The following is a 26,704-nucleotide window of genomic DNA, read 5'->3' as shown; positions in this document are numbered from 1 at the left end:
GTATAATAACCAAACGGACTTATACATAAAATCGATAAAAAGTCTCCACTGATGCATGGACCCCACCGAGAGTGCGATAAGCGAGCGGCCTTTTTAAGGACAGGGAATAACTGGTATATTGAGTTGTTTAAAAAAAGAAAGTTCTATAATATTCTTGAAATATGCACATTTTGAAAATGTATAAGATTATGGTATTACTAGCAAAGAGGGGGTATGAGTTCTGGCGATAACGACTAATTATCTTGATATCTAAGCCTTGGAGTTCTTAGCATCCGCAATGATAACATCCGAAGCCTTCTCCGAAATCATGTAGATGGAGATGACAGGGAAAGTACCAGGAATCTTGGGGAAAACGGAGGCATCAACGACACGAAGGCCCTCGACTCCGCGAACCTTGAAGTTGGAGTCGAGGACAGCCATTTCATCGTCATCGGCACCGATGGGGCAAGTGCACGAGGCGTGGTGACCCCAAGCCTCGTACTTGGCGAATGTCTTCCACTGCTCATTGGTCTGGACAGACTTGCCGGGCCATACTTCCTCGAACTTGCCGTCGAGAGGGATGAGGCTCTGGAAAGCCTTGCGGCTGTACTTCATTCCCTCGACAAGGGCGTCAAGGTCCTCGTTACCGCCGACGGCGAAGTTGCGCTTGCGGATCTCGGGGACATCCTGGGGATCAGCGCTGCGCAGAGTGACGGTACCAGCATTGTTGCGAGCCTCGGCCTTGAGAGTGAGCCAGGTCCAGTGGTTCTGGCCGTTGGTGGCGTTCTTGAAGAAATCGGGGTAGTAGCCGTTGAAGTAAGCAGGCCAGCCAGCAATGAGCAGATCAGCGTTGCCGTGGATGGAGTTGCTAGCGCGCTTGGTAATGGCCAAAGCAACACCGTTGGTAGCGTAGACACCCTTTCCGATACCCAGAGGAAGGTTCTCCCACTTCTCAAGGCACTTGTCGTAGCCCTGGAGGAAAGTGCAGCCGTTGAGGAGAGAGATCTTGGTTGGGGCCTGGCCGGTGACGGGGACTTCGTAGCGATCCTGGAGGTTGGTACCCACACCTGGAAGCTCCTTGACGACCTCGATGCCAAACTTCTCAAGCTCATCCCTGGGTCCAATACCGGAAAGTTTCAGGAGTTGGGGCGTGTTGAAAGCGCCAGCGGAGATGATGACCTCGCGGGTAGCAGTGACAGCGCCCTTGGTGCCCTTGTCAGTGGCACGTCCAGACTGGCGTCTGGGGTCTGCGCCGTAAAGGGACCTTCCGGTCAAGAAGTTGACACCAGTGGCCTTGGGCTTGCCATCGGCAGTCTGGTTGAACCTGATGCTAGTGACAAGAGTGTTGAGCTGAATGTCGAGATGGTACTTGCGGCTGCCGTCGGCGTTCTTGGCCTCGATAACCTGGCGGAGGAAGTCGACTGGTCCGGCACGCTTGTAGGCAGGAATGTTCATGGACAGAGGAACCTGCCACATGCCCTCTTGCCGATCGCGGCTGGGGCTGGGGTTGTTAATGTCACGGAGCAGCACCTGAGCCAAGCCAGTGACGGTAGTCAAGAGCGACGAAAGAAGGGACTTGCCCAGGCCAGTAGCGGCGGCCAAGACAAGAGAGACGAGCTTGAGATCTTGAGCGATCAACGTCAAGTCGGTCACTGACGTCTCGAGCCAGCCAGAGAATCCGTGGCCAGCAATGCTGCTGGGCAAGTAGCGCGACCTCTCGAGACGGGTAAAGAGACTACGCATCTTCTTTGGGGCCCAGGAATCATCGCCAGTGAGTTCTTGGATGTTCGTCCAATCGCTGTTGTACGGGTAAATGGCAATAAGGGCATTGTGTCCAGTGCAACCGCCCAGGGATCCGACACGGGGGTATAGGATGCCCAGTGGCTTCGCACCAGCAGGGGGGCTAGCGCCAGTATAACGAGAGCCATCAGGAAGTTCGTAGGTGAGTTTGGTGTCCCTCTTCATCTCTTCCTCGTCGTCAAAGTGTTTGGCAAAGAAATCCCACCTCATTGGCTCATACTCCGTCGCAACAGCATGCAATGCTGGGACATTGTACTCGGTCGTGTTCGTTTGGTCGTCTCCAGCCTCTAGCAAAAGGACCTTGTGGCCAGCAAGAGCCAGTCTGGCTGCGAGGGGTGAACCACCAGCACCAGAGCCAACAATGACATACTCATAGTCTTCTAGGGTAGTGGTGTCGGTAACATTGGCAGCACGCTTTACATTGGCGCCGCCATAAGGGGTATGCTGAGCACCATCGCTGTTGTAGTAGTAAGCACATGTGACTATGTCATGTGTAGGTAGGTATAAGGGCAGGAAGCATACATGATACGAGCACCCGCAAAGGAAGTAATTAATGAAAGGACGGTAAGAGCCTTGATGACAATCATGGTGACAGTACCTTATGTGCGAAATTAAGTTAAAAGAATGACTGGGGGAAAAAACGAGGGTTGATATGCACACCACTGTGGCAAAGAAAGTGTGTAGGGGAGCTGGAAAAAGGCAAGTTCCCCTCACGATTTATCCTAGCATGCGCTTCACCTGGCGCCGTCACTATGTCCTGCCGGCAGAAGAAGGTCGTCCGCACCGTGATTGGGATCACCGATTAGCTATCCCCTTCTGCGCTCAAGCTTTGCTAGCAAGACGGTCTCTAACCTAACATGTCGACTCTCGCTTTGCCAAACCTAGTAGGAAGGGCCAATCTCGCAGTAGCGCCATCCAGAGGCAGCCCTGTCTGCAATGTCACGAGTCAGGCCGCCTAATTTACTCACACAAAGGGAAATGCTCGTTAATGCTAGGCTGCATTTTCTCTAGGCAGGAGAGTCGAGGGACCGCGCGTCAAACGTGCTAGGATTCGGGCCGCCCAAGACGTTGGACGAAATCTCGAGGGAGCCGTCCCGGTCGCCATGACTCGAGCCTCTCTTCTTCCCGGACGAGTGCCTCCGCCGACAAGATAGGCTCTCTTTCCTCCCAAATGTCAAGAATCGGAGACGGGATGGAATTTCGAGATCCTGCATCTGTCTCCGTGCCAATCCCAGAGGCATAAAGAAAATCCTGCCGCTTGGTTGGCTGGACATGTGCCGTTCACGCGCATATGTAAGCAGCCGCCGCGCCTCAGAGTGGGCCTCTCTCCCTATGCTCATCACCACGTCCAGGTCCCAAGCACAACCACAAAGGACCCATCAAAAGCTTCTCCACGACAGATTTCACATGGGTGATGGGCATACCTACGCAAGCAAGCTTCATGCCTGTACCCACTGTACCCCCACCTTTCATGTCGGCTCATATCTACCGACAAGCTAGCCGTTGGTACGGGTATTACTGGTAAAAAAAATGCTCCTAGCGGACGTTTTTCAGAGGGGACTAGCTTTCGGGGAAGAGATGCTCAAGGGCCCGTCGTGTGCGGCAAGGCTCAGGATTGGCATACTAAGTACCCCGGCAGTGGGTAAAACTGCGCACAGGTGGTTGTGCAGCTTGTTCCGCAGCCCTGATGTTTGTTCTCGATGCGACGCTGCTATCACTGTGACCCGTCGCTGTGGTTTGTCTTCGTCACCCTGGCTGTGGACATTTTATGCGGATCCATGACATCGGAGAATTGTCTCTTGGCTGTCAAGCTCATGAACTGAGGATGTACGGTACTTGCCGGGCCTTTTTCACGTCCAACAACTTCTGAGCAGGTCAACCGGAGAAGGCTTCCGTACTGTAGATTTATATTCATACATGTACGTACCTCCGAGACACTGATCATCAGTGTGGCTTCCGACACTACGCCAATCATCTTTTTTTCTGCTTGCACCAATAATACTTTTTTGTTGCTTTGCATTTTGGCAAAAGCACACCTTCCATCTCGCCATGAAGTTTGGAAACATCCTGATGGGGCTTGCAGCCTTTGCAGCCGGTGTTCAAGCACAAAACCCACTGGCGGCTCTGGCACAAAGTATGCCAAAGTGTTCGGTATGTTCGTCCTGCTGCAAGATGACCAAATCTCGTACCTAACACATGAGTGTAGTTGGCTTGTTTTATGGAGGTCATCCCCACATCATCCTGCGCGACAAATCTCACTTCGGCGTGCTTGTGCACAAACAAGGCTCTCAATGCCGCTGTTGCTCTGTGTGCCTCGAAGACATGTACCAAATACGAGCTTCTACGTAAGAGGATCCAGTCACCCACAATTGATGCGTTTGGGCCCTGACGACGGTGATAGAGACAAAGAATGTCAGCAGCAAAGGCTGCGGAGTCCCTGAACGCTACAGCGGCGAGAAATTCGTCGTCGGTGGCATTGTCGGATGTGCCATCGCTGTAGTATCCTTCATTCTCAGAATGGCCGCCAGTATCGGTAAAGGCGGTCGTCAGGTGTCATGGGACGATGCCACCATGGCCGTTGTGCTTGCCCTCGCCATTCCTCCTACCGTCTTTATCAAAAACTGTAAGAACTTGGTTTTCTTCCCAAAGCTAAGCAAACTTGCTGACATTCCTTTGCAGTGGTTGAGAACGGCCTTGGTCGAGACATCTGGACATTGAAGGATTACCAGATCACCAATGTCCTCAGGTACTACTTCTACGGAGAGAACTTTTACGTGACAGCTCTTGGCATCTCCAAGATTTCTATTCTTTTCTTCTACCTCCGCGTCTTCCCAGATAAGAAGTTCAAGATGATTGTCTACAGCGTCATGGGTCTATCGGCTGCGTATACCGTTGCTTTCTTCTTCGCTACCCTCCTGCAATGTACGCCTATCAGCATGGCCTGGACACAGTGGGATGGACTACACAAGGGTACATGCAACAACATCCATCTTCAGGGTTGGATCGCAGCTGCCATTAACATTCTCTTGGATGCAATCGTCATGGCTCTTCCAATGAAACACTTGGCTGGACTGAACATGGGCATTAAGAAGAAGCTCATGGTCATGAGCATGTTTGGCGTTGGTATCTTCGTCATTGTGGTCTCGGCTATCCGCCTGTACTCACTAATTCATTTCGCCAACACACAAAACATCACCTGGAACTACGTCGACGCTGGACTCTGGAGTTTGATTGAGATTGACGTCTCAATTGTCTGCGGATGCATGCCTGCCCATCGATTCCTGATCGGTAAGCTATGGCCAAAGATGAAGACAACTGTCAAGGCAAGCAAGAACTCGACAGACAAGAGCGGCGGTTCCCACGCAACTTCTTCCACCACTCCGAGCAAATTGAGCCGGGTCTCGATAAAGGGGATCACAAAGGATGACAGTTTTATCCCGCTGTCTGACATTGACAGCAGCGACCGCGCACATCTCACCAAGGAGGCCCAACCACATTCCCGCAAAGAGTCCAACACTTGGATCACACAAACGCACGAGGTCGATGTTGATCATAACAGTGCCTCGCATCCTAATGACCGCCCACAGAATTGGAACTGGCCAATGACAGGAAAGGAGCATGTTTGAGTTAGTTTTGTTGCAATTATGCTACCATGGCGCATGTTCAGAAGCGGAAAAGGCTCCGGTTAGCCATTGATGGCGTTTGGGATCTTGAAATTCTTTAGAACCACATGGGCAGCCATATACCTGTTTCTTGTTTTGTTTGGAAAAAAAGCATCATATACCTATCCTACGTTACTTTCATGTCTATTAGTTAATACATACACGAATTAAGCAATTCTATTCTACAGACAGACAGACATGTCTCTTGCGTATACCTCACTCAGAGCGCGTCATCCACCCTTACCTTGATTCCATGTTCTCAAACAGATACAAGAAATGTCCAAGTCGCCGACCATGACTGCGGCATGACAAAGAGAGGGGTTGAGAATTGCCGTCTTACCTCTCGCGCCTAACTCGGATGTGCGTGATAGCAAGGCGGCGCAGACAGACACGGGTGACAGTGCGTCACCAATCCACCGTGCCAGCCCGGGAAGCAAGACTGACTAAGAACCTTGTCTGTATACCACGGCCCCCATCTTACAAAAACTCCTACATGCAGCTGGGAATAGGAATGTAACCCGGTTCAGGGACATCCCCGGCTTCCGAGTACCACCTTGTCAATAGATCTTCGCCTGAGTTTCCAAGTCGGTGTGCGTCATTGTGGGATATTCCCACAGCGCAGACCAAGGGGGTACTTACAAAGGGATACACATCCCCCTTTGCCAATTCCACTTTTGTAACTTGCAAATCACTATCGTGCGTATCCCCATTCCAGACTTGAAACTTGTGGGTACGGAAATTGACTAGTTCTTTTTCTTCTCAAGATCCGCTGCGGTCGGTGCTTCTAGAAGTCGTTGTGTGCTCGTATTCTGCCCCGGATGTGGCTTGGCATATGGGTCGGTGCCTTGAGGCCCCCTCTCTTCGAACTACTCTTTTTGAGGTAGCAACAAGACTGATCTGTTTCACTTTGTACCCGAGCGGAGGGACAGACGGCTGACCGGGTTTAAATACCGAATCGGGTGTGACAGCTCGGGTTTGGTGGGTCTGACTAGCTGTCGTAAGTAAACGGGCCGTTTAATTAATGCTTACACCATTCTGGTTGGCTACCACTGTCGATCTTTCTCTACGCGTTTCTTGCAAGAAATCAGCAAATTGGTTCCGTCTTACAAATATGCAATTCCAGCCGAGACCGTAGACATTGCTTTGTTTCACGGCGGCGCAGCTGTTGATCTTCCTTGCTTTCAGAAAACACCAACAGGCTATATCCCAAAAGGAAACGGTCCGACGACCCAAAGGTATCCTCTTCGTGCATAAGACTACTCAACGGTTTCCCCACAGTCTTGGGACTTGTGGAAATGAGGATTTGCCCCCATTCATTTCCTGCCCAGCCATGCGATTTACTGCTTTGGTGGCAAAGTCACACCGACACGCCGAGCCCGCTGACAAGATGCTGAATAGGGTACCTGACGGATTTTATGTATCCGGATCCCGCCGCTCGCATAACGCCCCACAGATCATTCTCCACCGGGCATCCTTGCGGACTGACGTCGAAACACCAATTACCCATTGCTCACTGGCTGATAGCGATTGAGAGTCAGCAATTCATTTCTGATTATTCCTAAACTTCCAAACACTCGTTCAAGTAAATTTTTCTCTACCAACTCTAGTCGTTCATTATGAAGTTCTCAACTGCTCTTCTCACTCTTTCGTTTGGGCAGAGTGTCGTCAATGCTTTCCCTTCTCTCGACCACCGTCACCTGCATGGCCTAACGCCGGAGAAGCTGAATGCAGCAATCCGGTCAGTAGAGGACTACCAAGAGGAGAAGAGGTTCATCATCGACGTCAAAAAACCCATTGATATCTCTGGAAGACATGCATTCCAGGCTCCCACGTCCACCGACCAGCGCGGTCCTTGCCCTGGACTGAATGCCCTGGCAAACCATGGCTACATTTCTCGCACTGGTATCACCAGTTTTGCAGAAGTCGTTACAGCTATCAACCAAGGTGCGTTTCGCCAATGGCATATGACCAGGGGATGGAATAGCTTCTAACTTTTCATATTATAGTCATGGGTATGGGGCTAGAACTCTCTCTCATTCTTGGTATCATGGGGACTGTCTGGACGGGCAACCCACTCTCGCTGAATCCAGGTTTCTCCATTGGAGGCCCACCCACTGGACTCGTTGGGCAAAACCTCTTGGGGAACTTAATTGGACTTTTGGGTATGTTGCCGTATCTCCAAGCCACAAAGTTTGATGACAGTCGCTCACATTTTTGGTGTAACCAGGCAAACCTCGAGGTCTTTCGGGTTCGCATAACTGGATCGAGTCAGACTCGTCGCTCACACGCAATGATCTCTATGTCACGGGCGATGCCGCGACCATGAACATGACCTTGTTCATGGACTTCCACGACCGTGCCGACAAAAACGGTGTGCTCTCCATGGATCTGCTCGCCGATCAGGCTGCTCGTCGCTGGACAGACAGCGTCCAAACCAACCCATACTTCTACTATGGTCCTGTCAGTGGCATGGTTAGTCGCAACGCCGGTTACTTCTTCCTTGGCCGCATCCTATCCAACCACACAGCCGAGCATCCCGATGGCATTCTGACCCAAGAGGTTTTCCGGAGTTTCTTTGGTGTTTTCAAGAAGGACAATGGAACTTTTGAGTATCGCAAGGGGCACGAGACCATTCCCAGCAACTGGTACCGCAGGACAATCGAATATGGTTTGGTCCCACTTAACTTGGACATTGTCAACTGGGTCCTGAAATATCCCGTTCTTGGCAGGTATGTGCACAGGAGATTCCGCTCTGCAGGTCTATTTTCCAGTCCCTAACACTTGGCTACAGCATTGGCGGCAACACTGGCAAGGTGAATTCATTCACTGGCGTCGATCTCGGTAACGTTACAAACGGCGTGGTCAATCTCACGACATTATTGGAGAACAACAACCTCCTCTGCTTCGTATTCCAGGTGCTCAAGACTTTCCTACCTAATTCGCTCTCTGGACTCCTCTCCACACTCGATGTTCCGATTAGGCTAGTGACCGACACGCTTGCAGCACCAATATTGAGTTTGTCCTGTCCCGCCTGGAAGGATTTGACCGAGGGCGGTGAGCCGCTTTGGGATGCTCTACAACAGCAATTCCCTGGAGCATCTCAAGCTGGATCCAGCCTCTAAGTCAAGCGCAACAAGGTTAAATACTTAGATGGTCGAGTGCAAACTACCCTATACCATATTTAATTATTAATCTACGTTAATACCAATGTGGTACAACCACACCACCCATTCATCCAATCCGATTGAACCCTCTTCCCATCATTTTCCCAGTCTCCGCTTGTATGCGCAACCCCAAGTTGTGTCCCCGACCGCATCTACGCCAAGCGCAGATCTTCAACCAAAAAAAATCCCCCACGGCACATGATGCCGCTCGCATCAAACTTTATTGAAAATACGACGTAGTACACCATTCAACCCCCCCCCCCTTCTTACCCACATTTCCATACACCCCCACATGCCCGCTCCTCCGAATTCCAGCCGGCGACCCCAAACTGTATCTCCTTAACTATCTACTGCACAGCATAGAATACACGATGCAGATCTGTAGAATTTTAGTTGCTGTCGGGTCTTGGACCCGCGCTCACGTCAGTCGACCCGTGTTGCCTAGCTACAGCTACTAGCTACATAAACTTCATATGTCGCTTGGGGGGAAAAACAAAAAGGTTGAATCCCGGGTAAGCCGGTTTGTGCCGAACCGCGTTTTTGGAACAACTTTGAGTTTTGTTGCGTGTAACGTTCATGAGGCTTTGGCAGGGTATATGATGACAGGGTGGATAGTGCGTGCGCTTGGTATACAGCAGTAAGTGTATGGCGCAAGCGGTGCGTTTACGGTGGAGGTGAGATGCAGAGACGGGATAATGGAGAAGGCTTGGTTTGCATAAAGATGACTGTGTAGTTGAGTGTGGAGGATCAGCCACTGATGTCTTACTGGAAATACGCGCATCGATCGGAGGTGAGATTGTTCGGACATCGGGGCTTGCTCTGTTCTCCTAATTTGCTTGATTGTGGGGGTGAGAGTGGTGGTATGGACGTCTCTTTACTGACTCGACTACAGAAGGATGTTTGCAGCTGGAAACTAGAACAACAGCGCAAGTTGTGTTGAGACAATCTTTTCCGGGATTCTCAGGTCTGTTGATAAGAGTAGAGATGCCTAGTCATGCGATTGAGACTGTCCCGTGCTGGCAGTGCTCCAGGACTGTCCCTTTAGGGACGTTGCACGCGACTCGGCTTCCAAGTTTTGCAAGATATCCTTTTCTCAAGAGGGCTCTGCATTTTCACAGAGATGGTCTGTAGTTTTGTGTGCACTTTTACAAACCCCCGTGATGATTTGTCGGTGTGTGTACTTTACGTTCTTGAACTCGGAAACTCTAATTGATAGACGTTTTTTCTCTCACTGTTCTCTCAATCCCTCAAGGAGAGGTTTAACAATACAAAATTACGTCCTCTGACTGCTCTCTTTCTTCATCTCTGATAGCTATACGCATACATCACATGAGTTGGTCATGGTCATCTTGAAGTTTTGAAGTGCCGTCATGAGATCCTTGAAACTACTTGCCTTGCCTTCTGAATCTGCACCAGAGAGAGCAGAGAAATACCGCCATTCGTCATTTAGACATACACAGTATTGCTCTTTAAGTCAATTGAATCAACTGAATTCAGCTGTCTACCTGAATCATCATTTGTTATTGCTTGTACCTTTCTATCCCCTTGTTTCTTTGTTTTCATAATCGGGTTTTCGCCACCAAATGTACCGAGATCTACACGTCTATCGATCTATGAAATATACATGAATATCTTGGTAGCCATCGCGATATATTGCTGTTTCTGAAAGTTATAATAGGCTGGATAGTTTTTATTTAGTTTGCGATGAGTATATCAGCTTAGTGTTTCCTTGAAAGAATGGAAAGTTGCACTCTGACTTTCCAATATTGTTTATTTCATCTTCACAGATAGGCAAACTAGACAATGTCTCTTCATTATCAGTCGTGGGCTTGAATTGTTTAAAGGCTCTAGAGGAGACACTGAGATGAATGTAGAGCCCATGACAACAACAATCTTCTTCTTAATCTTCATGGTAACTATACATATATCAGCTTTTCTGCATGATTTTATACTGTCATGCATTGCCTCTCGCTCCAACATAAGAGCTCATTCTGTCACATGAGAATCCATCTTTCACAAAATCTCGCCTACGAAAAATAACAACGATTCAATTGTCGCCTCCCTGGAAGTTTTCCGCTCCATTCTCTGCGTAAATAGCCAACTGCCTTTCTGCTGCTCCAGCTACTCACCACTACAGCCATCAAATGCTCCGGCTGTCTACCGCTGTACATGCTCGCCACTCTCGCCATTACCTAGAACAATCAATGTTCCAATACACGCTACGTAGCTCCAACCAGTCAAAGAAAAAGGGTCTGCTCATCTTAGCATACTTCAGAAAACCCCAGAGCAGGAATTGTTTCAGAAAATCGGATTTTGTCGGTTTCATTTAGGAAATACTATTTGAAATCCTCACGATTGGCACCGAATGATGTAACGAATGGAAGCAAGTTTTTTCTCTTCGCACAGAGCTATTAGCTTTCGCCTTGAATTATTGCCGCTCGACGACTCGCAGAATTGACTACGTACCTACACTACTCGTACCCAGAATTCAGAATCCGTATCCATTCTACATGCATCTACATCTATTTTCCATCTCCTATGTTCACGTCCACTTCACACAAATCTACCGTCCAAGCTCCACCTCCGATCCTCGCAGTACTTTTAATACGGTCTTGCATCACTGTCACTCTGTATGGAAAAAGGGGTTAGATACTCGATGTGAAAATAGCAATTGAAGTACCCGTACGGTATGTTGTAATCGTTTTTTTTACGAAGCCATATGTACACGCTGTTTTCAACAATAGAGTTCAATCAAGTCAGAGGGATGAGGGCAAGGTAAAGTAAAGTTGCACGAACAGAACAGATGATAGTCAGTTCGAGTATTGTAACATGTAACCTACTTTACTACCATCTGACCTACAAAATGTTATTTCTGAAAGACACATTTCTTTCGCTATGATAGCAACAACAGTCTACACCCCATGCTATCCAAAATGAACCAGCACCAACATTGAAGTCGGTCGCATTCCTTGCGTTAAAAAAAATGCCCACGACATACCCACTCATCTATCCAAACTATCATACAACAAACAACAAGAGAAAAAACGCCATGAAGATGCAAACATCTATATCTATCACCCACGTAAAAGTAGATAATAGTACTCATTACCACCTCTACTCACTTCCATTACCCCCCCTCAACTCCACACTTGACCTGCACAATCTCCGTCTTCCCCTCCCCATCCACCACAAGCGCCGTAAGCTTCCCACCACTAACACACCCGGTATCCAGACCGAACGAGTACTCGTGCACATTAAGCCCCTTCTTCCTATTATGCCCATAAACCGCCGTCGTACGTTCTTTCGCCTTCAACTTCTGCTGGCGATGGTTCCAGAACTTCTCCCACGGCGTACCACTGTGCTTGGAAGTTGGAATCCGAGTTTTAAGATCGATGCTGCGCATGTTCATGACGTGGAAGGGGTCTTGGTGCTCGAGCGGGATGTCCGGGACGAGGCCTGCGTGCACGGTGACGAGGGCGCCGAGAGAGGGTACGGTGCCGACGCGGAGGATAACGGGGCATTGGCGGAGGTAGTCGATATCCTTTTTAGAGAATTGCTTTGCGAGTTTGCGGAGCTTGGCGTTGCCTTGGGAGGCGGTGGGTGCGCCGACGAAGTCGAGTTTGGACTCGTCGTCGGGCATGACGAGGACGTGGCGGTCTTGGGCTTCGGCGATGGAGAGGAGCAGTTTGTCTTCCCAGTTGCCGCGTACGCATGAGGCGCCGTATTTGCGGGCGAGTTTGATGACACCGGCAGAGTCCGGGCCCTTTGCGATCATGTCGCCCGTCATGACGATGTGGTCGCGCGATTGGTCAAAGGCGACCTTGTTGAGGAGATGCTCGAGCTCTGCGCGGCAGCCGTGGACATCGCCGACGAAGATGAGGCGCTTATTCTCCTTGGGCAAATGCTGCTCGTCCATGTCCGTGACCTGGATCATGCCCTTGAATTCGGGGCGCACCTGGGTGCCGTAGCTCATTGTCGGCGCGTGGTCCATCAGATGCAGTTCCTGGACAAATGCGGTGCGGCGCGGGCCAAAGTATGTCCACCAGCTGGCAATGGCCAGGAAAAAGAGGAAAATGTATGCGGCACAATGGCGCTTGATTCTGCGCGGGATGCGGTCGGTTGTGCGGAGGATGGCGGCCTGGACCTTGGGTGGGAGGAAGAAGTCGTCTTCGCGTTGGTAGAATCCGTCTTCCTCGTCTGACACATCGAGGTCTTCGCGATAATCTGGTATCTGCTCGATGAGGGGCCGTGGCCGGGTGGGTGGGTATGCATGTGGGTTATGGTCGCGGTACGTCATAGGGCCGGTGGTTGTGCGACGTGTCGCTGGATACGTCTGGTAATGTTCTTTCTTGATACGTCGTTCACGAGGTTACGCGATCGGGTTGATTATGGCGCTGTTGTATGCAAAAGACGGCGCCTGCGCTGTGTTGCTCGTCTTATAGTGTTTGTGCGTGTGTGTGTGGTGATGGTGGATGCAAAGCCAATGAATGATTCGCGCCTCGGATTCGCGATGTTAAATTCTTCACCGCTTGTACCCCAGAGCCAATGTAGTGGTATGTATTTGAGTGGCGGCAGCGCTCGAGCGAACAAGAAAATAGTGGCCAGATGCGCCAGGGGGAGTGTGGCGGACTCCGTCATGTTGGACGCGGAAAGCCTCACAATAAGACCGCGCCTACTGTTTCGCGTCGTCGCAGCTTGCTGCGCCCAGTACTATTCTCCATTGGCACTCGGCCAATCCCAGGGCCACCCTCCAAAGACACAAACCCGTCTAACCCGTACATATTTGGGACTTGGAAACATAGTCGAAATATTTGTAGATCCTGGAAACTTATTGATTTTTTCCACCTTTTTTTTCCCCTGGTACTATCCAACTTAGCCCTATTAAACATATCTCTCCCATCTTGACAACCGCCATTCATCCCGTACCCCCACCTACACCACCCTCACAGTGCGTCTAGAATGGCTCTATTTATTACAGCAAGTTCTACAGGAGCCCTGCAGATGCAAAGTTAGTGTGTGAACCTTTACCCGTGATACCTTTTCATCTCCCATGCCCGATCTCACAGATGCCTTCATTTTTTCTCTACAAAATATTACTTACAAAGACCTTTTCAGAGGTTCCAGCCGGGCACCGTCCTCCGGGTAGAGGCTGGCTGGCGATAAATCATGGCGAACATCCTTCTGGCGCTGGTACGCCTATTTGTCTTGGGTCGAGTACCGCAGGCTGTGCTGGGTGTGCAGAGACGAGAGCAGCAAGGCCCGTGATCGTAACTAGGGCAAAGGTCTTCATAGTGTCGAAAGCAATGATACTACAAGAATGAAATTCTGAAGCTGATATATTGATTGGAAATGTCAGGCTAGTTGGTTGATCTTTTGGTGTCTGTCCAGACCTCTATTTATTTCTTTGTCTTGACTATCGCATGACTCCTCCATACAGCGACAAGAAATTAATACACAATACTTCTATGTATCTGTGATGATTTATACGTCGTATTCATACACTACCTAGTCTCGGACATCTACTTCCTTGCCTAGTGCTGACACTTGGTTCCACAACCGCTGCTAGAGCATGTCAAGCTAAACAACCCACTACCACTCATAGCCAGCCAGGATACACACCAGATCTACCTATACATGCCTCTATTCTTTCTAATATAAAAGCCTAGAAATGGACCGTCTATAGTAATAACAATAGAATTATTAACAATGTTTCCAATGTAGTTTAGCGCCTACCTCTGCACCTTGACAATCGCTCTAACATCGGTCGTACTCATCGCCAACAACGGCCTCGGCCATCTCCATATCCCTACCATCCCAACTCCACCCAGGCCCCACACCCTTCCACTATGCTGCGCTCGAAAAAGTCCGAGTCACATCGCATCGTCGTGCTCGGCCAGTCTGAAGTGGGCAAGACGTGTTTCGTCGACATGGTAAACCATCACCCTTTTCTCGCCCCACACCACAACAACACGTGACTTATTGCCCGCGCAACCTTCCTCTCTTTCTCTTGACAATTATTTTTACTGACATGTCCATACCAGTTCCTCGAAGGTAGACATTTTATCTCTCACTCTGCCGTCTCATCCACGCCCTCATCCCGCCACATCTCGCACTCAGGCACCTCCTTCACCCTCTCTCCTAGAGACCTGGATCTTACGGGACCCCTCTCATCCGGGTACCTCACCATAGTCGATGAATACCTTCGCACCGCAGACGGTATAGTTCTGCTCTACGACATCACTTGCAAATCGTCTTTTGCCAGCGTGACCCATGAGTTTTATGTTCATGCTTGGACATGTCGAGATGATATTGGTGCTAAAGAGGTAGGTGGTCATGTGACGAAAAAGCGCTTTGGATGCGTGCTTGTTGGCAACAAGCGCGATGTCATCGTTGGTGAGGATGCTGCGAAACGTCAAGTGGATAAGAACATGGCGGAACAGTGGGCGAGTAGTCAGGGCGCGAAGCATTTTGAAATCACAGCGAACGAGCGAAGTGAAGTAGAGGAGGTGGTCAAGGCGCTGGTGGATAGTATAGCAAGAGCGAGGCGTATGGATCAGAGGGACAAAGCAAATGGGGCAACAAACGGAAGAGGATCTGTCATGAGGTTACTGAAGCGTCAGGGTTAGTGTAGAAGTAGTGGCACTGTAACCCATATCTTGAACTGGGAACTGATGGTCACGAAGCATGACATGTGCATTGCGCAAAAATCTCCTATAGTCGATGCACGTGCTTTTGAGTGCTCTGGTGCAGCGCTACAACTTAATAGAAGAAGACGTTCTGCTAGGGATACAGCCGTGGATATGATGCAGAAACTCAGCTGAAAAATTACAGTGTGCCTGAAATGACGTGAAATCTTTTTATAGATCCTTGAGTAATTATTCACTGTTGTACGACTAGTCAAGAGTTTCCGAGTCGGCACTGGGAAATGAGCAACTTTACCAGGAGCTCCCCAGGGTCTATCTAGCGTTTCGGACGTGCAGTATCACATGCACATGTACAGGCGGGCTCTTCCGCTAGACACATGTCATATCAAAAGTTGAACCACGGTACCCCTGCGAGTACCAAAGGTTCCTCCCACCCCAAATCCCTGGCTGTATATTGAACTATGTGAACTTCCATCGCTTCGCAAACTCTATTCCTTCTGCCAAAGTGCCGACTCTTGCATCGATGGCGTACCCTTCCTTCTCGAGAGCGATGCACTCGTCCCATAGGCTTTTCAGTGGAACCGAGAACGTTTCAATGAACTCGTTATCCTCAAGGCTCGGCTGTGGATTGCGATTCTCCGGACGAGACAAATCGACAGTAACATGTATCATTCTCAAGTTGGTATTGCAAAAACCCGGATCTGTGCAGATGGTCAGTGAGTGGAGATGCGGAACGGCACGAATGGCTCTCTTGTATAATAGTCCTCATGTTGAGCCTTAAGGTGGGAAATACAGCAAGGATGCCAGCGTATCGGCTTGGGTGATCCGGCTATATACGACCTACCATTGAACATGATAGGGCTGATTCGAAACTAGTGACGGGGAGTAGAAGATCAGCATGTCTTCCCATCAGTAGGCGAGAAGTATGACTTACTGTTTGGTCTTCGACTAGCTCGCCAATGTAGCCCGTCTCTTCTTTGAGCTCTCGAAGTGCACACATTTCAGCACTCTCGCCAGGATCCATGAGACCGGCTGGAACCTCGATGACGGTGGCATTGACTGGCGGGCGCCATTGCTTTTGGAGTACGATGCGCGGTTCGTCGTTTGGCTTTGCGGGATCTTGAAGAATGGCTGCAACACCGACACCGTCAATATCCGTATCCTTGGGTCGCGTAAGACGCTCGCCAGACTCCCAAGTGCGCTCGACGCCTTCGGGATCAGTGTAGGTAGTTCTAGGGAAAAATTCAATGCCAGTGCGCCAAGGACGACGGTTCAGCTACGCACTTGACAAATGTAGCCCATTTTGCGTCCTTGTTTTCCAGCGGCTCAATCTTGACAATCTTTGGCTTCCTCGGTGCACTGTTGACTGAAGCCATGATGGGGTTGCGGAGCTGACTTAATGCGGGGGCGGATGTGGCGTGCGGTCGATGTCAGCCGCTAGTTGCAAGCCCTATGACGACATACATCGCGAGTGCCCGCCAAGAGCCTCCGAATAAGTACAAGGGACCAGTGATGTCTCCAATTTACAGGTGATAAGCGTGTCGCATGGCAACGCTCATCTGCTCACCGACCGTCTTCAAAAAAATGCTTTGATTCTGTACGTACCCGATGCAGTAATTTTTGCCTCGTGCTTGACGAGCCTCTATGGGTGTGTGCTGCCGGTAACCACGGAGAAGGCACAGGCCGCGCATGTATACAGGAACATTTTCACTGCGTTGTTGAATGATTTGCAGTTGCTAATCTCAAGGCGGGAGATCATGACGTTCAGATAAGACACGTGTAACTAGGAGCGGAAGAGACAAGCTGCTGACGACCCTGCCGATCTTGGTGGTTTTGCTGACTGCCCGTAGAGGAAAGTAACAGGGGACAGGGTCACTTCCTTGTTCGTGAGTACACACAATATGCTGCTTTTCGAACAACACAACTCTAACAAGCCAACTGTTGACCTGGTCCTGCAAAAGAAGTTTTGTTTTGTTTTTGTTGGAAGAGGAGTCATGTGAGGATTTTTGCAGTGAACTTACTAGTAATGCCGCCAAAGGAGAGTTGCTACTAGATCCTTACTAGGAAATGGATTAATATCGGTTTCCTTGGTGGGAACTGCGCTAAACTCTCGTCTATTGATAATTTGTCGGAAACAATAATAGCGAAAGGCGGCGCGGTTGCGGTGTAGGTTCAGTAAAGCAGCCCTTGGAGTCCATGGCATTACGACCTGTAATCTCACAGCATCGCATTGGCCACGTTGTGGCGTCATGGAAAGAGATCACAGTGTGAGCCTTCGGATCACGCTACCGGGCCACCGCTGTTGCTGGCGCGAACAAGTACGAGGTCAATAAGTATAGGAGAACACGACGGCATAGACGCCAGTAGCCGAGCTTGGCCAAGGGAACGAGCTTGTTGGTACGAGAGTAGTTATGTAAACAAGTATTCGTAGCCCCTGTCACCGCCGTCACGGTGCCATACGAGTAGGACATGGGACATAACTGCTGAAACTGCGGTGGCAGATGACGGCTGTTGGCATATACTTACTAGCACGCTGGCCGTGCGATAAAGGAACCTGTCATGACGATGCTGTTGAGGCGCTGGCGGCGGCATGGGGAACTGCGGCCCTCGCCCGGAATGGCTGCGCAGTGGGTCGTCGTTCTGCCGTCGGCGTCGGCGTCGAAGGCGGCACAATCTGCACGACTGAGGGCGCAGAGTCAGAAGCGAGTTATAGGTGTTTCGTTTGGGCGGCCCTGAGCCTGTTGCATCGTAGTGCGACACGCCTTTAGCGATTTTGGCTTGTAACAGGGTAGTGGCTTTGCGCCCTCTGCATCATGTGCACCCACAAACCATAGCGTGGGATGGGGAAAGGGTCAACGGCTAAAGGCACACCTTGCAGTCTGTGGACATGGTATATGTATGCTAGGTGTACATACACCAAGTAGTAGTAATAGTGGCAGTAGGTGTCACAGGCCAGACAGAGTCGGAAATGTCAACATGGCTGCCGAGCGAGCCGGGAGGTTACAGCCAGTGGCGGGGCGACTTCGGGAGACGTGCAACGAGGCGTGGCGAGAGCGCAAGAGGGTGAGAGAGCGGCGAGAGCGGCGAGAGAGAAAGGATTGAGAAAAGCATGTGATGGCTGGCGAGTATGGACATGGGCATTGGCTTTGGCATGGATGCTGGTGTGATGGAGCTGCAAAAAGAATGGCGCAGGGGCCTTTGGCGCCCGTACCTTAGCCACTTTCGGGCGGCTTCTCCTGCCAAGCACTCAAATAAGTGGGGCCTTCTCGGCGGCCTGACTGTCCGCTATTTTGGTGCTTGCCGGCATTTTTACTCGACACACGACGGCCCAGCATGCCAATTATCACGCCTTTATCGCTTTGCCTCCATCCCCCCTCCCCTTCCAAGGCTCGGGCCAGGTGTCCATGTTGGGCTGGTCGCCAGTGGAATCCTTCTGTTGGGCCCGCAGCCGTTTGTTGCGCCATTCCCGGCGCTCCAGTCCCATAGGGCTCTATGTAAGTAATGGAATGGAACGCAAAGCAAGCAAGCAGTCGCCCGGACAGTGCAGGTGGAACTTGGACGGGCTGGACCACCAATGGGTGGGATTTTACGAGCGCCCAGATTGCCATTGATCAAGAGCGCTGCCGGATCCTTGGGAGCACTGACTTCGGGGCAAGGCTGCCATTGCATGGGTAACGGCTACTTCACAGCCAATATCCTTAGCGCATATGCGTGAAACTTCTTTTCCTGGCAGCGCCTTGTCGGTGATTGGCGACTGGTCGTCTCTTTTGCGGGCAGGCATTAACACCCGAGTTCCTTACTCCGCTTTTAGATCCCAAAGCATGTGTGCCCACGCCGGATGTAGGGACGGATGGCGCCAAATCGCCCAGCAAGACAGCGATCGCTTCTGGACCTACTACCCTCATTTATCCCCCCTTCCCTCCTCGCTCCTTCGCCTAGCTTTGGTTTTTCAGGAGTTTGCTTCCCCGATCCGATCATTACCAGTGTGCTTCCATCACACGTCCTTTCGTTTCTCACAACTACTATATTGTCTATACTGCGTATTCCAACTGCACATATTCTGCATCTTCGCCCACCACTCGTTTGACGGCAAGACAAAACAACCCTGCAACTAATCAGGAAAGAAGGCATATCCCCATCCTAATTCGGATCGTCACCACACCACTCCTCAAGCACCCAGGCCACTGGAACACTATTTTGGAGATTGTCATCCGTCCATCGCCAATCCCAGAAGACTACTTTTCCTACGATACCCCCGTCTTGGACACTACTGTCCACTACCCTAACCATAATGACGAACTGGTTTGGAAATCTTGACTTGGCGTACAAATATGTGTACGTTGCCGTCCATACTGGCTTTCTAAACAAGACTGATTTGTGCCAGTATCGTATTTATGAGCTTACTGCTCATCACCATCATTGCTGGATTCATCAAGGTGCTATACAATCGACAGAGGTACGTCGAGCCAACTAGTTAACCTTGCAGTAGCTTACGATGGACACAGGTTAAAGAAGGCGACCAAGGCCGAGCTTGAAGCCGGTCCCAAGGAGGACACCGTCGAGTTGAATCAACGCGAGAAGGATGAGGGAGATTTGTTTGGTATTCGCGCCATCGAGGCAGGTTTTTATGCTGGTGTTGCTCAGTCCCGCCCTACATCGAGGGCAGGATCCATTGTTAGCAATCACCCGGGAGCTATGAGCAACAGCACTTTGGTTGGAGGCAGCGCCAGCTCGCCGCTCATGAAGGGCCAGTCGACCAACAACAGCACGCTCAGTCTGAACCTCAGTGCCACCAACGATGCCACTCGCCGCCCTCCACCTCCAGCCATGAAGCTCCGTCCCTCGCAGGCTGAACTCAACGGAAGCCACAACCACATGGTCGACATGTCGCTTCAAGTCCCTCCGTCACCAGGTGCTCCTCCTCGCGACGCCCAATCTACGACGTTTGGTTCTTACGAGCACGACAATGACAACTTCCGACTTTCCGAGACCATGGCATATGACTCGGCTTCAGGCCAGTCGCCTTACAGCCCTCCTACCACTCAGCTGCCTACGCTCCCGGGCCATGCACTGAGGAAAGAATCCCGATCGCCATCGCCTGAGAATGGATACCCTCGCGTGCAGGTCCACGAGCCGAGTAGGTAGCCAGCTCCCTGGTGCGTTGATTTTTTTGTATTTTAGCAATTTGGTAGTTACATACTATACTGGGCCCACCCTAACTTTTGACCAAAGACTCTGAGCCTGCACCTTATTCGTCTGCTGTCCCCGCCCGACTCCAACCGCGCGCATACTCTCCCTACTGTGAAGGAGGAAGCGATGCGAGCAGCATGTACAGCAGCAGCCACAGTCACACGGGGCTGAGCGCGTTTGGCGTAGTGTACCACACATCGGAACATAGTGGTATACAAGGACAAGAGGCGGAAAGATTGGCGAGGGAACGGCCACCATCCGAATCTTCGACGGCCATGTCTGGGCATACGTCGATCCTGGGGTCGATTATCAGCGAGGGTGAATCACAAGCTCGACAGTCGAATCTTATTGCGCCTGGGCAGTCAGGGGCGACGGACTCGCGGTTAAGCGAGTTCTACGAGGCCTACTACCGCAACTCGCACATCGGGCCGGCGCAGTCTGTTGAGACGATGCAACACACGCTGGACAGACGATCGGTCATTATCGAAGTCGACACGCGCGTGGCGTCGTATATGGTTTCTAGGCAACCCGGGACTGCGTATTGAGTGTGAGAGTGGATATGCACGCCAGCGTCAACAGCGAGCGAGACATGGCCGGAGCTGTGGCCACAAGACAACATGGGCCTCGAACAGACCCAGGATGCTTTTCTTTTTTTTCTTCTTCTTCAACTGGGACGGTTGAACTCTGGACATTCATGCGGTTGGGAAAAAAACGGAATTTGGGGATTGGACAGGCGAAAAAAAAGAGACGGTGACGAGTGTTATGTCTACTGACTAGGCAAAAGGGTTTCATTTACCACGACACGACATGGGGCTTTTTGTTTGATATTCGCTTCGGATTGTGTATTATATACTTATTGTAGGGTGACTTGTACAAGTCATGGTTGGTTTTTGTTGGTAATATGTATTAGTATGGGACAAGTAATCGGATGAGTTGCTTCGCAGGATTCACTCTAGGAGGCTTGAAACACAAAAAATACTGCCATCACTATCCATCCCTATGCATGAGGGATGTGCAGGACTGATTAACAAGGCTGGCTGTTCTCCTTGCTAGCCACTCACCGTCTGACTGCTAAAAAGACGATGATGGTGTGAGGCCAAGTCAGTTTTGCGGGTGAGGCCATGTTCACGCCATGCTGGCCAATGAGGGTGCAGGAGCCGCAGCCCCTGGCAGAAACAACGAGGCGGTGAGGGCGATCCCTGTCGTCGACATCGACGCTTAAGATCGTGGGTTCGCCACGCCCGGGAATTAAGGCAGAGTGACGAGTAGAAGCTACCGAACCCTGACAGCTTTTGTGTCCTCGCATCTCGTGTTTGCCTGCCTGTCTGCCTCTTGATAATTATTCTCTGGCCCTATTCTACCTCCTAGCCGCCTTACTTTTGGCTGTCCAAATCACCTGCCTCGAGCCCAACACTCTTGCTTGCTTGCTTGTTTGCTTGTTTTGTTATCGCAGCCTCCACCGCCCTCAACCCACCACCACCACCACCAACCCTTTCAGCTGGGCCCTCGACCCGGCCCATAATAATCGCAGCCATGCTCACCATGTATTCTGGCACCAAGCTCACCGAGCTACCGCCTGGTGTCAGCGCCACACATTCTCCACAGCTGCGCAAAAGAGGCTCGTCGACACAAATTGCGCCCACGGCCCAAGCCATCGACACAACAGATTATCGCGAACAAAGGCGGCGCATCCACCATGAGGCAGATGTCGTCATTATCGGTGCTGGCATTCTGGGCTGTGCTGCTGCTGTCGCATTCGGCAAGCAGGGCAGGAGTGTCATATTGCTGGAAAAGAGTCTCAAGGAGCCTGACCGCATTGTCGGCGAGCTACTGCAACCTGGCGGTGTGAATGCCCTTGAGAAATTGGGCATGAGGGGTACGCGCTGTCTGTGTCGATGAGGAAGTGCGATGCTGACAGAATACTATAGATTGCCTCGATGACATTGACGCCATTCCCTGTTATGGCTACCAGGTCATGTACCACAAAGAGGATGCCCACGTTCCCTACCCTCACAACCTTGTTAAAGGCGCGACCTCAAAAGTACCCGAGGGCCGCTCTTTTCACCACGGCCGCTTCATTTCCAAGCTTCGCGCCAAGGCAAAGGCAACGCCCAATGTCACCGTTGTTGAGTCGACAGTCACTTCGCTAGTCAAGAGCGACCACACCAACCAGGTCGTAGGTGTGTCGTGTCAAACCGACGGTCAACAAGACTACTTCTTTGGTGCTGTGACGCTGGTCGCCGACGGCTATGCATCAAAGTTCCGCAAAGAATACATTCCTCACCAGCCCCAGGTCCGCAGCAAGTTCTGGGGTCTAGAGATGATTGATGCTCAACTTCCTGTCCCTAATCACGGCCATGTCATTCTCACCGACGCACCTCCGATCCTCATCTACCAGATTGGCACCCACGAGACGCGTATTCTCATCGATGTACCGGAGAATTTGCCCTCGGCGTCGCCCAAGAACGGCGGCATCAAGAACCACATGCTCAACGTAGCACTGCCCCGCCTTCCCGAATGCGTCCAGCCTGCATTCCGCAAAGCAGTCGAGCAAGGCAAGCTCCGTAGCATGCCAAACTCCTTCTTGCCTCCTTCTACACAGAAGCAGGCCGGCCTAATCATCCTCGGCGACGCAATGAACATGCGCCATCCCCTTACCGGCGGCGGTATGACAGTCGCCTTCAACGATGTAGTCCTTCTTTCGTCTCTCCTCTCCCCCGCCAATATCCCCTTGCTCGAAGACTCTGAGGCTGTTCTCGCCGCCCTCGGAAAATTCCACTGGCAACGCAAGAATGGCACCAGCGTCATCAACATCCTCGCAATGGCCCTGTACTCGCTCTTCGCCGCAGACAATATCTACCTCGAACTCATCAAGAAGGGTTGCTTCAAGTACTTTCTACGCGGCGGTGCTAGCGTCGCTGAGCCAAGTGGCATGTTGGCCGGTCTGATCACCAATCCTTGGATGCTGGTCTACCACTTCTTCTACGTCGCCGTATACGCCATTTATGTACGAATCCTTGAGGTTCCTTTCTACATGATCCCCTGGACTCTGTTTGTCGAGAGCACAATGGTGATTTGGACTGCTATCTGTGTTATCGGTCCTTACATCATTGCCGAAGCGAAGAGTTGATGAAAAGACGACAAAAAAAAACACGAACGAGCAAATGTTGTATGGAAACCTATTTTTCGTCATGTATATACATTCTTTTTGGTTCGATGGACCACTCGCTGTTATGGCTCTATACAGGCGCCCTGGGGTGTCTGGACAGCTGGCTGGTGTTTGATAGTAGTTAAGATTTTTTTTATTTTTATTTTTTTTAGATATGATAGTAATTGTAATTTGTATGACATTCAAGGACACTTGTGTATGCTTCAACGCGTGGGTTTTAATGCACTTTTGTGCACACGGTGTGAATAAGATTTAGTTATCCGACATAAAAGTCATCACTATACTTGACACGGAAACTCTCGCCCCTTGAAACAAAACAATACCATCCACCCGCACCTGACAGATTAATCTAACATGTGTAACCACCCCCCCCCAAACCTCTGTAGTTATGCATCTCTCGCCTCTCCCTGCTCGCCACAAGTCCACGATATCTCATCATAAGTTGAATATAGAGTCACTTTCTTCCTTCATCGGCGTCTCTACTTTTTCAATCCAGTCGGGGGGGGGGGGGGGGGGGGGGGGGGAGAAGGGTAAGCTGTGTCATGATAAATCTGTTTGGATAGATAGTGAGAGTATGAAGATCTGTGTCTCTGTATCCTTGTATGTAACAGGTGGGGGTGATTCAACGGTATTGGGAGGGTACAAACGAGCGTAGTTGGACAAGACAAGACAATCTTGAAACAGACTCTTTCTTTCTCTCTCTCTTGATTGATTGATTGATTGATTGATTGATTGATCATCTAGGAGATAAATTTCACAAAAGATAAACTCTCGACATCGGGCTTGCTTCTCATTCTAGCATAGTAGGGCAACAAATATATTGAATCTGTTCTTATGACGGTATACGTACAAGAAATTTTTTTAACGCAGGTGTACCAGAGTATGTTTTTTCTTGTTCAGAAACAAAACACTCAAACAGACAGAGACAGAGACAGAGACAAAAGTGGACAAATCTACCTCTTATTGTACTTATAATAAATATATAGTTATAGTATGTAAATAGCATGGTATCATCGTAGTCCCATTGAATTTGTACAGAAAAAAAAGAGAAAGAGAGAGAGAGAGAGAAGAAGATGAACAGAAACAAAAAGAAAACTCTGACCCATCCTGCAACTTTGAAGACTCCTGTCCAGACTTTACCTTCGCCTCCGAGAAACATACATAATAATCCGAATAGAAAAAAAAGTGTGGAATAGAAGCATAAGAATAGGAAGAACAGAAAAGAAAAGAAAAGAAAAGAAAAGAAAAATCCCATGAAACCAAACCCTCATCTGCCTCTTTAAAAAATCTCCAATCCCTCAAAATCCACACACAAATTCCTCGCCTGAAACCTCGCATCCCCCCCAGCCTCGCCACCCGCCGCCGTTCGCCTAGCATCAAACATGCTGAGCCCAAAGTTTGCCGGGCGACTCGCATACACGCCCACCCTGACCGCCTTATCCTCTACGCCCCAGAAAAACCACGTCACCTCCCTCAACTTCTTCCAGCCGACCAAATCGTCCTCGTACCAAACCCAAAGCGCATAGCCAATCCGCTCAATCTTAACCCGCAAGTCGTAGCGCCGCTGCTGGTGCGCTGGGAGCGCAGAGAGCGACCAGTCGGCGCCGTCCGAGTTTGCGACTACAGAGGTGGCGTGACAGGCGTTGTTGCAGAATTCAAGGCCGACTTTGACCCATTTTGAGGCGGGTGGTTGATGCACTGTTGGGTAGGCGGGTGGGGGTCCGCGGCTGTCGACTATGGCTGGCTGGGGTCCGGTACCAGGCGGGTTAGGGGATGGTGGTTCCACGTTTCCAGGGTTGCTGGCTATCGACGTCTGAGGCAGTGATGACGTCGCGGGTCTTTGTGTCGCGTCGTCGTCTTCTAGCAAAATATCTGCAATATTGGGGACCTCGAGGGTAGATGTCGTTGTTGTTGGCTGTGGTGGTGGTGATGATGATGATGATGGTGATGTTGTTGCTGTCGCCGCCGCCGCCGCCGTTGTTGCTGCTGCTGCTTGTTGTGCTTGTCTCGCCGCCATTTGTCCTGGCGGTGTGCCCGCGAATATCACCAACCCCCCTTGATCCCATTCCAACTCCCAATCAGCAGACACGGTGACTTCAGCGGCTATGAAAGGATTGCGCAGCGCTGTGTAAAGTATCGGGGCCGTGGAAACATCACCGGATGGAGGCTTTCTCCAAAGGTCGGTATTTGGGGGCGCTGCCAGGGTGAAGGACCCCAGCCATTCTGGCACAATGTCGTCCGAGACATTGAGAGGCGTGAAGGAGGAGCTCGCAGGCGGCATCGTTCTCGGTGGTTTGCGGGTTTGGCCGTCTGGCGGGCCTGGGATGAGATGGCGTATATATGGCTATCAAGGGCTATGGATCGGTAGTAGACGTGGGCAGTTCCGGTGGGTTGCCGAGTAATAGTGGTTGAGTGTTGTCTAGCTCTGTGTGACCAAGCTCGGAAGGTCATTCGCTTTGGCAAAAGCAAGGGTCCGGCTTATGTTTGGCTTGGGCAAGCATGTCAAATGGACCAGAGATCTGCAAGAGGGATCGTGAGAGGCGCCCGCGCGGAAAGCCGTCGAGGAAGCCTATCGCACGGTCAGCACGAAACCGTTCCATGTCATAAGCGCGCCCCTTATACGGCGCCCGTTCGTTTGCGCCTCAGCACCTGTGGCTGCGTGCATCCCACGCGTGCCAACGACGCATTCGGCTGTTCAATGCGCTTTGCTCACCTTTGGCTGGACGGGCTTGTCTGGCGTGTTCTTTTTGGAAAGCTGGAACCTGCTACGTGGGCACGCAGAGAAGAGCGGTCCAGAGTTTATATAGTAGTGTAGATACTCTCTGTCTGGTAGTGCTTGGCTTGGCCCAGTCGGCAGGTAGCTGATGGTCATCCAAGCTGAGACGGCTTGCCACCGCAGATGGACCAGCAGCTACGCGTCATTGCCATTGCACTACGCGACGTGGGCGTCAGCCAGTCCCAGGAGTCATTGTTGCGTCGGTCCCAGCGAACGAGCCTGGTAGGAGAGGGGCGAGACGAGCAATTGCTCAAGGAACATGGCATGGGCGCCAGCTGGAGCGCAGAGGTGAGGCGGCCTGGGAGAGGCGATATTTCTCA

General features: G+C 50.8%; 9 protein-coding genes across 9 annotated transcripts; 5 read left to right on the top strand and 4 right to left on the bottom strand.

Annotated features, from left to right (window-relative positions):
- Positions 1-249: 249 nt before the first annotated feature.
- On the bottom strand, positions 250-2,366 carry COCMIDRAFT_5685 (GMC oxidoreductase; the record flags this gene model as incomplete). Its single annotated transcript, XM_007690186.1, has 2 exons — positions 250-2,236; positions 2,302-2,366. The coding sequence occupies 2 exons, from the start codon at positions 2,364-2,366 to the stop codon at positions 250-252; spliced, it is 2,052 nt and encodes a 683-aa protein (XP_007688376.1).
- Positions 2,367-3,828: 1,462 nt separating this feature from the next.
- Positions 3,829-5,405, top strand: COCMIDRAFT_96449 (uncharacterized protein; the record flags this gene model as incomplete). The annotated part of the gene is made up of 4 exons (XM_007690221.1): positions 3,829-3,930; positions 3,986-4,124; positions 4,181-4,402; positions 4,459-5,405. The coding sequence occupies 4 exons, from the start codon at positions 3,829-3,831 to the stop codon at positions 5,403-5,405; spliced, it is 1,410 nt and encodes a 469-aa protein (XP_007688411.1).
- A 1,652-nt stretch (positions 5,406-7,057) lies between these two features.
- On the top strand, positions 7,058-8,563 carry COCMIDRAFT_26691 (uncharacterized protein; the record flags this gene model as incomplete). Its single annotated transcript, XM_007690194.1, has 4 exons — positions 7,058-7,385; positions 7,448-7,603; positions 7,669-8,170; positions 8,233-8,563. The coding sequence occupies 4 exons, from the start codon at positions 7,058-7,060 to the stop codon at positions 8,561-8,563; spliced, it is 1,317 nt and encodes a 438-aa protein (XP_007688384.1).
- A 3,169-nt stretch (positions 8,564-11,732) lies between these two features.
- COCMIDRAFT_96461 (uncharacterized protein) lies at positions 11,733-12,902 on the bottom strand (the record flags this gene model as incomplete). The annotated part of the gene is made up of 1 exon (XM_007690220.1): positions 11,733-12,902. The coding sequence occupies one exon, from the start codon at positions 12,900-12,902 to the stop codon at positions 11,733-11,735; it is 1,170 nt and encodes a 389-aa protein (XP_007688410.1).
- A 1,549-nt stretch (positions 12,903-14,451) lies between these two features.
- COCMIDRAFT_5681 (uncharacterized protein) lies at positions 14,452-15,231 on the top strand (the record flags this gene model as incomplete). Its single annotated transcript, XM_007690185.1, has 2 exons — positions 14,452-14,535; positions 14,647-15,231. The coding sequence occupies 2 exons, from the start codon at positions 14,452-14,454 to the stop codon at positions 15,229-15,231; spliced, it is 669 nt and encodes a 222-aa protein (XP_007688375.1).
- A 477-nt stretch (positions 15,232-15,708) lies between these two features.
- COCMIDRAFT_96520 (uncharacterized protein) lies at positions 15,709-16,625 on the bottom strand (the record flags this gene model as incomplete). Its single annotated transcript, XM_007690219.1, has 4 exons — positions 15,709-15,950; positions 16,094-16,121; positions 16,184-16,481; positions 16,534-16,625. The coding sequence occupies 4 exons, from the start codon at positions 16,623-16,625 to the stop codon at positions 15,709-15,711; spliced, it is 660 nt and encodes a 219-aa protein (XP_007688409.1).
- Positions 16,626-19,540: 2,915 nt separating this feature from the next.
- Positions 19,541-20,984, top strand: COCMIDRAFT_5679 (uncharacterized protein; the record flags this gene model as incomplete). The annotated part of the gene is made up of 4 exons (XM_007690184.1): positions 19,541-19,584; positions 19,634-19,705; positions 19,755-20,386; positions 20,482-20,984. The coding sequence occupies 4 exons, from the start codon at positions 19,541-19,543 to the stop codon at positions 20,982-20,984; spliced, it is 1,251 nt and encodes a 416-aa protein (XP_007688374.1).
- Positions 20,985-21,981: 997 nt separating this feature from the next.
- Positions 21,982-23,569, top strand: COCMIDRAFT_96504 (uncharacterized protein; the record flags this gene model as incomplete). The annotated part of the gene is made up of 2 exons (XM_007690218.1): positions 21,982-22,315; positions 22,368-23,569. The coding sequence occupies 2 exons, from the start codon at positions 21,982-21,984 to the stop codon at positions 23,567-23,569; spliced, it is 1,536 nt and encodes a 511-aa protein (XP_007688408.1).
- A 1,318-nt stretch (positions 23,570-24,887) lies between these two features.
- COCMIDRAFT_96434 (uncharacterized protein) lies at positions 24,888-25,889 on the bottom strand (the record flags this gene model as incomplete). Its single annotated transcript, XM_007690217.1, has 2 exons — positions 24,888-25,352; positions 25,497-25,889. 2 exons carry the CDS (start codon positions 25,887-25,889, stop codon positions 24,888-24,890), a joined length of 858 nt encoding a protein of 285 aa, XP_007688407.1.
- Positions 25,890-26,704: the final 815 nt, after the last annotated feature.

Source organism: Bipolaris oryzae (genome assembly GCF_000523455.1).
Source record: "Bipolaris oryzae ATCC 44560 unplaced genomic scaffold scaffold_73, whole genome shotgun sequence".
Classification (NCBI taxonomy): Eukaryota; Fungi; Ascomycota; class Dothideomycetes; order Pleosporales; family Pleosporaceae; genus Bipolaris; species Bipolaris oryzae.
The sequence above is the reverse complement of the archived record's forward strand: the minus strand, read 5'-3'. Positions and strand labels throughout refer to the sequence as shown.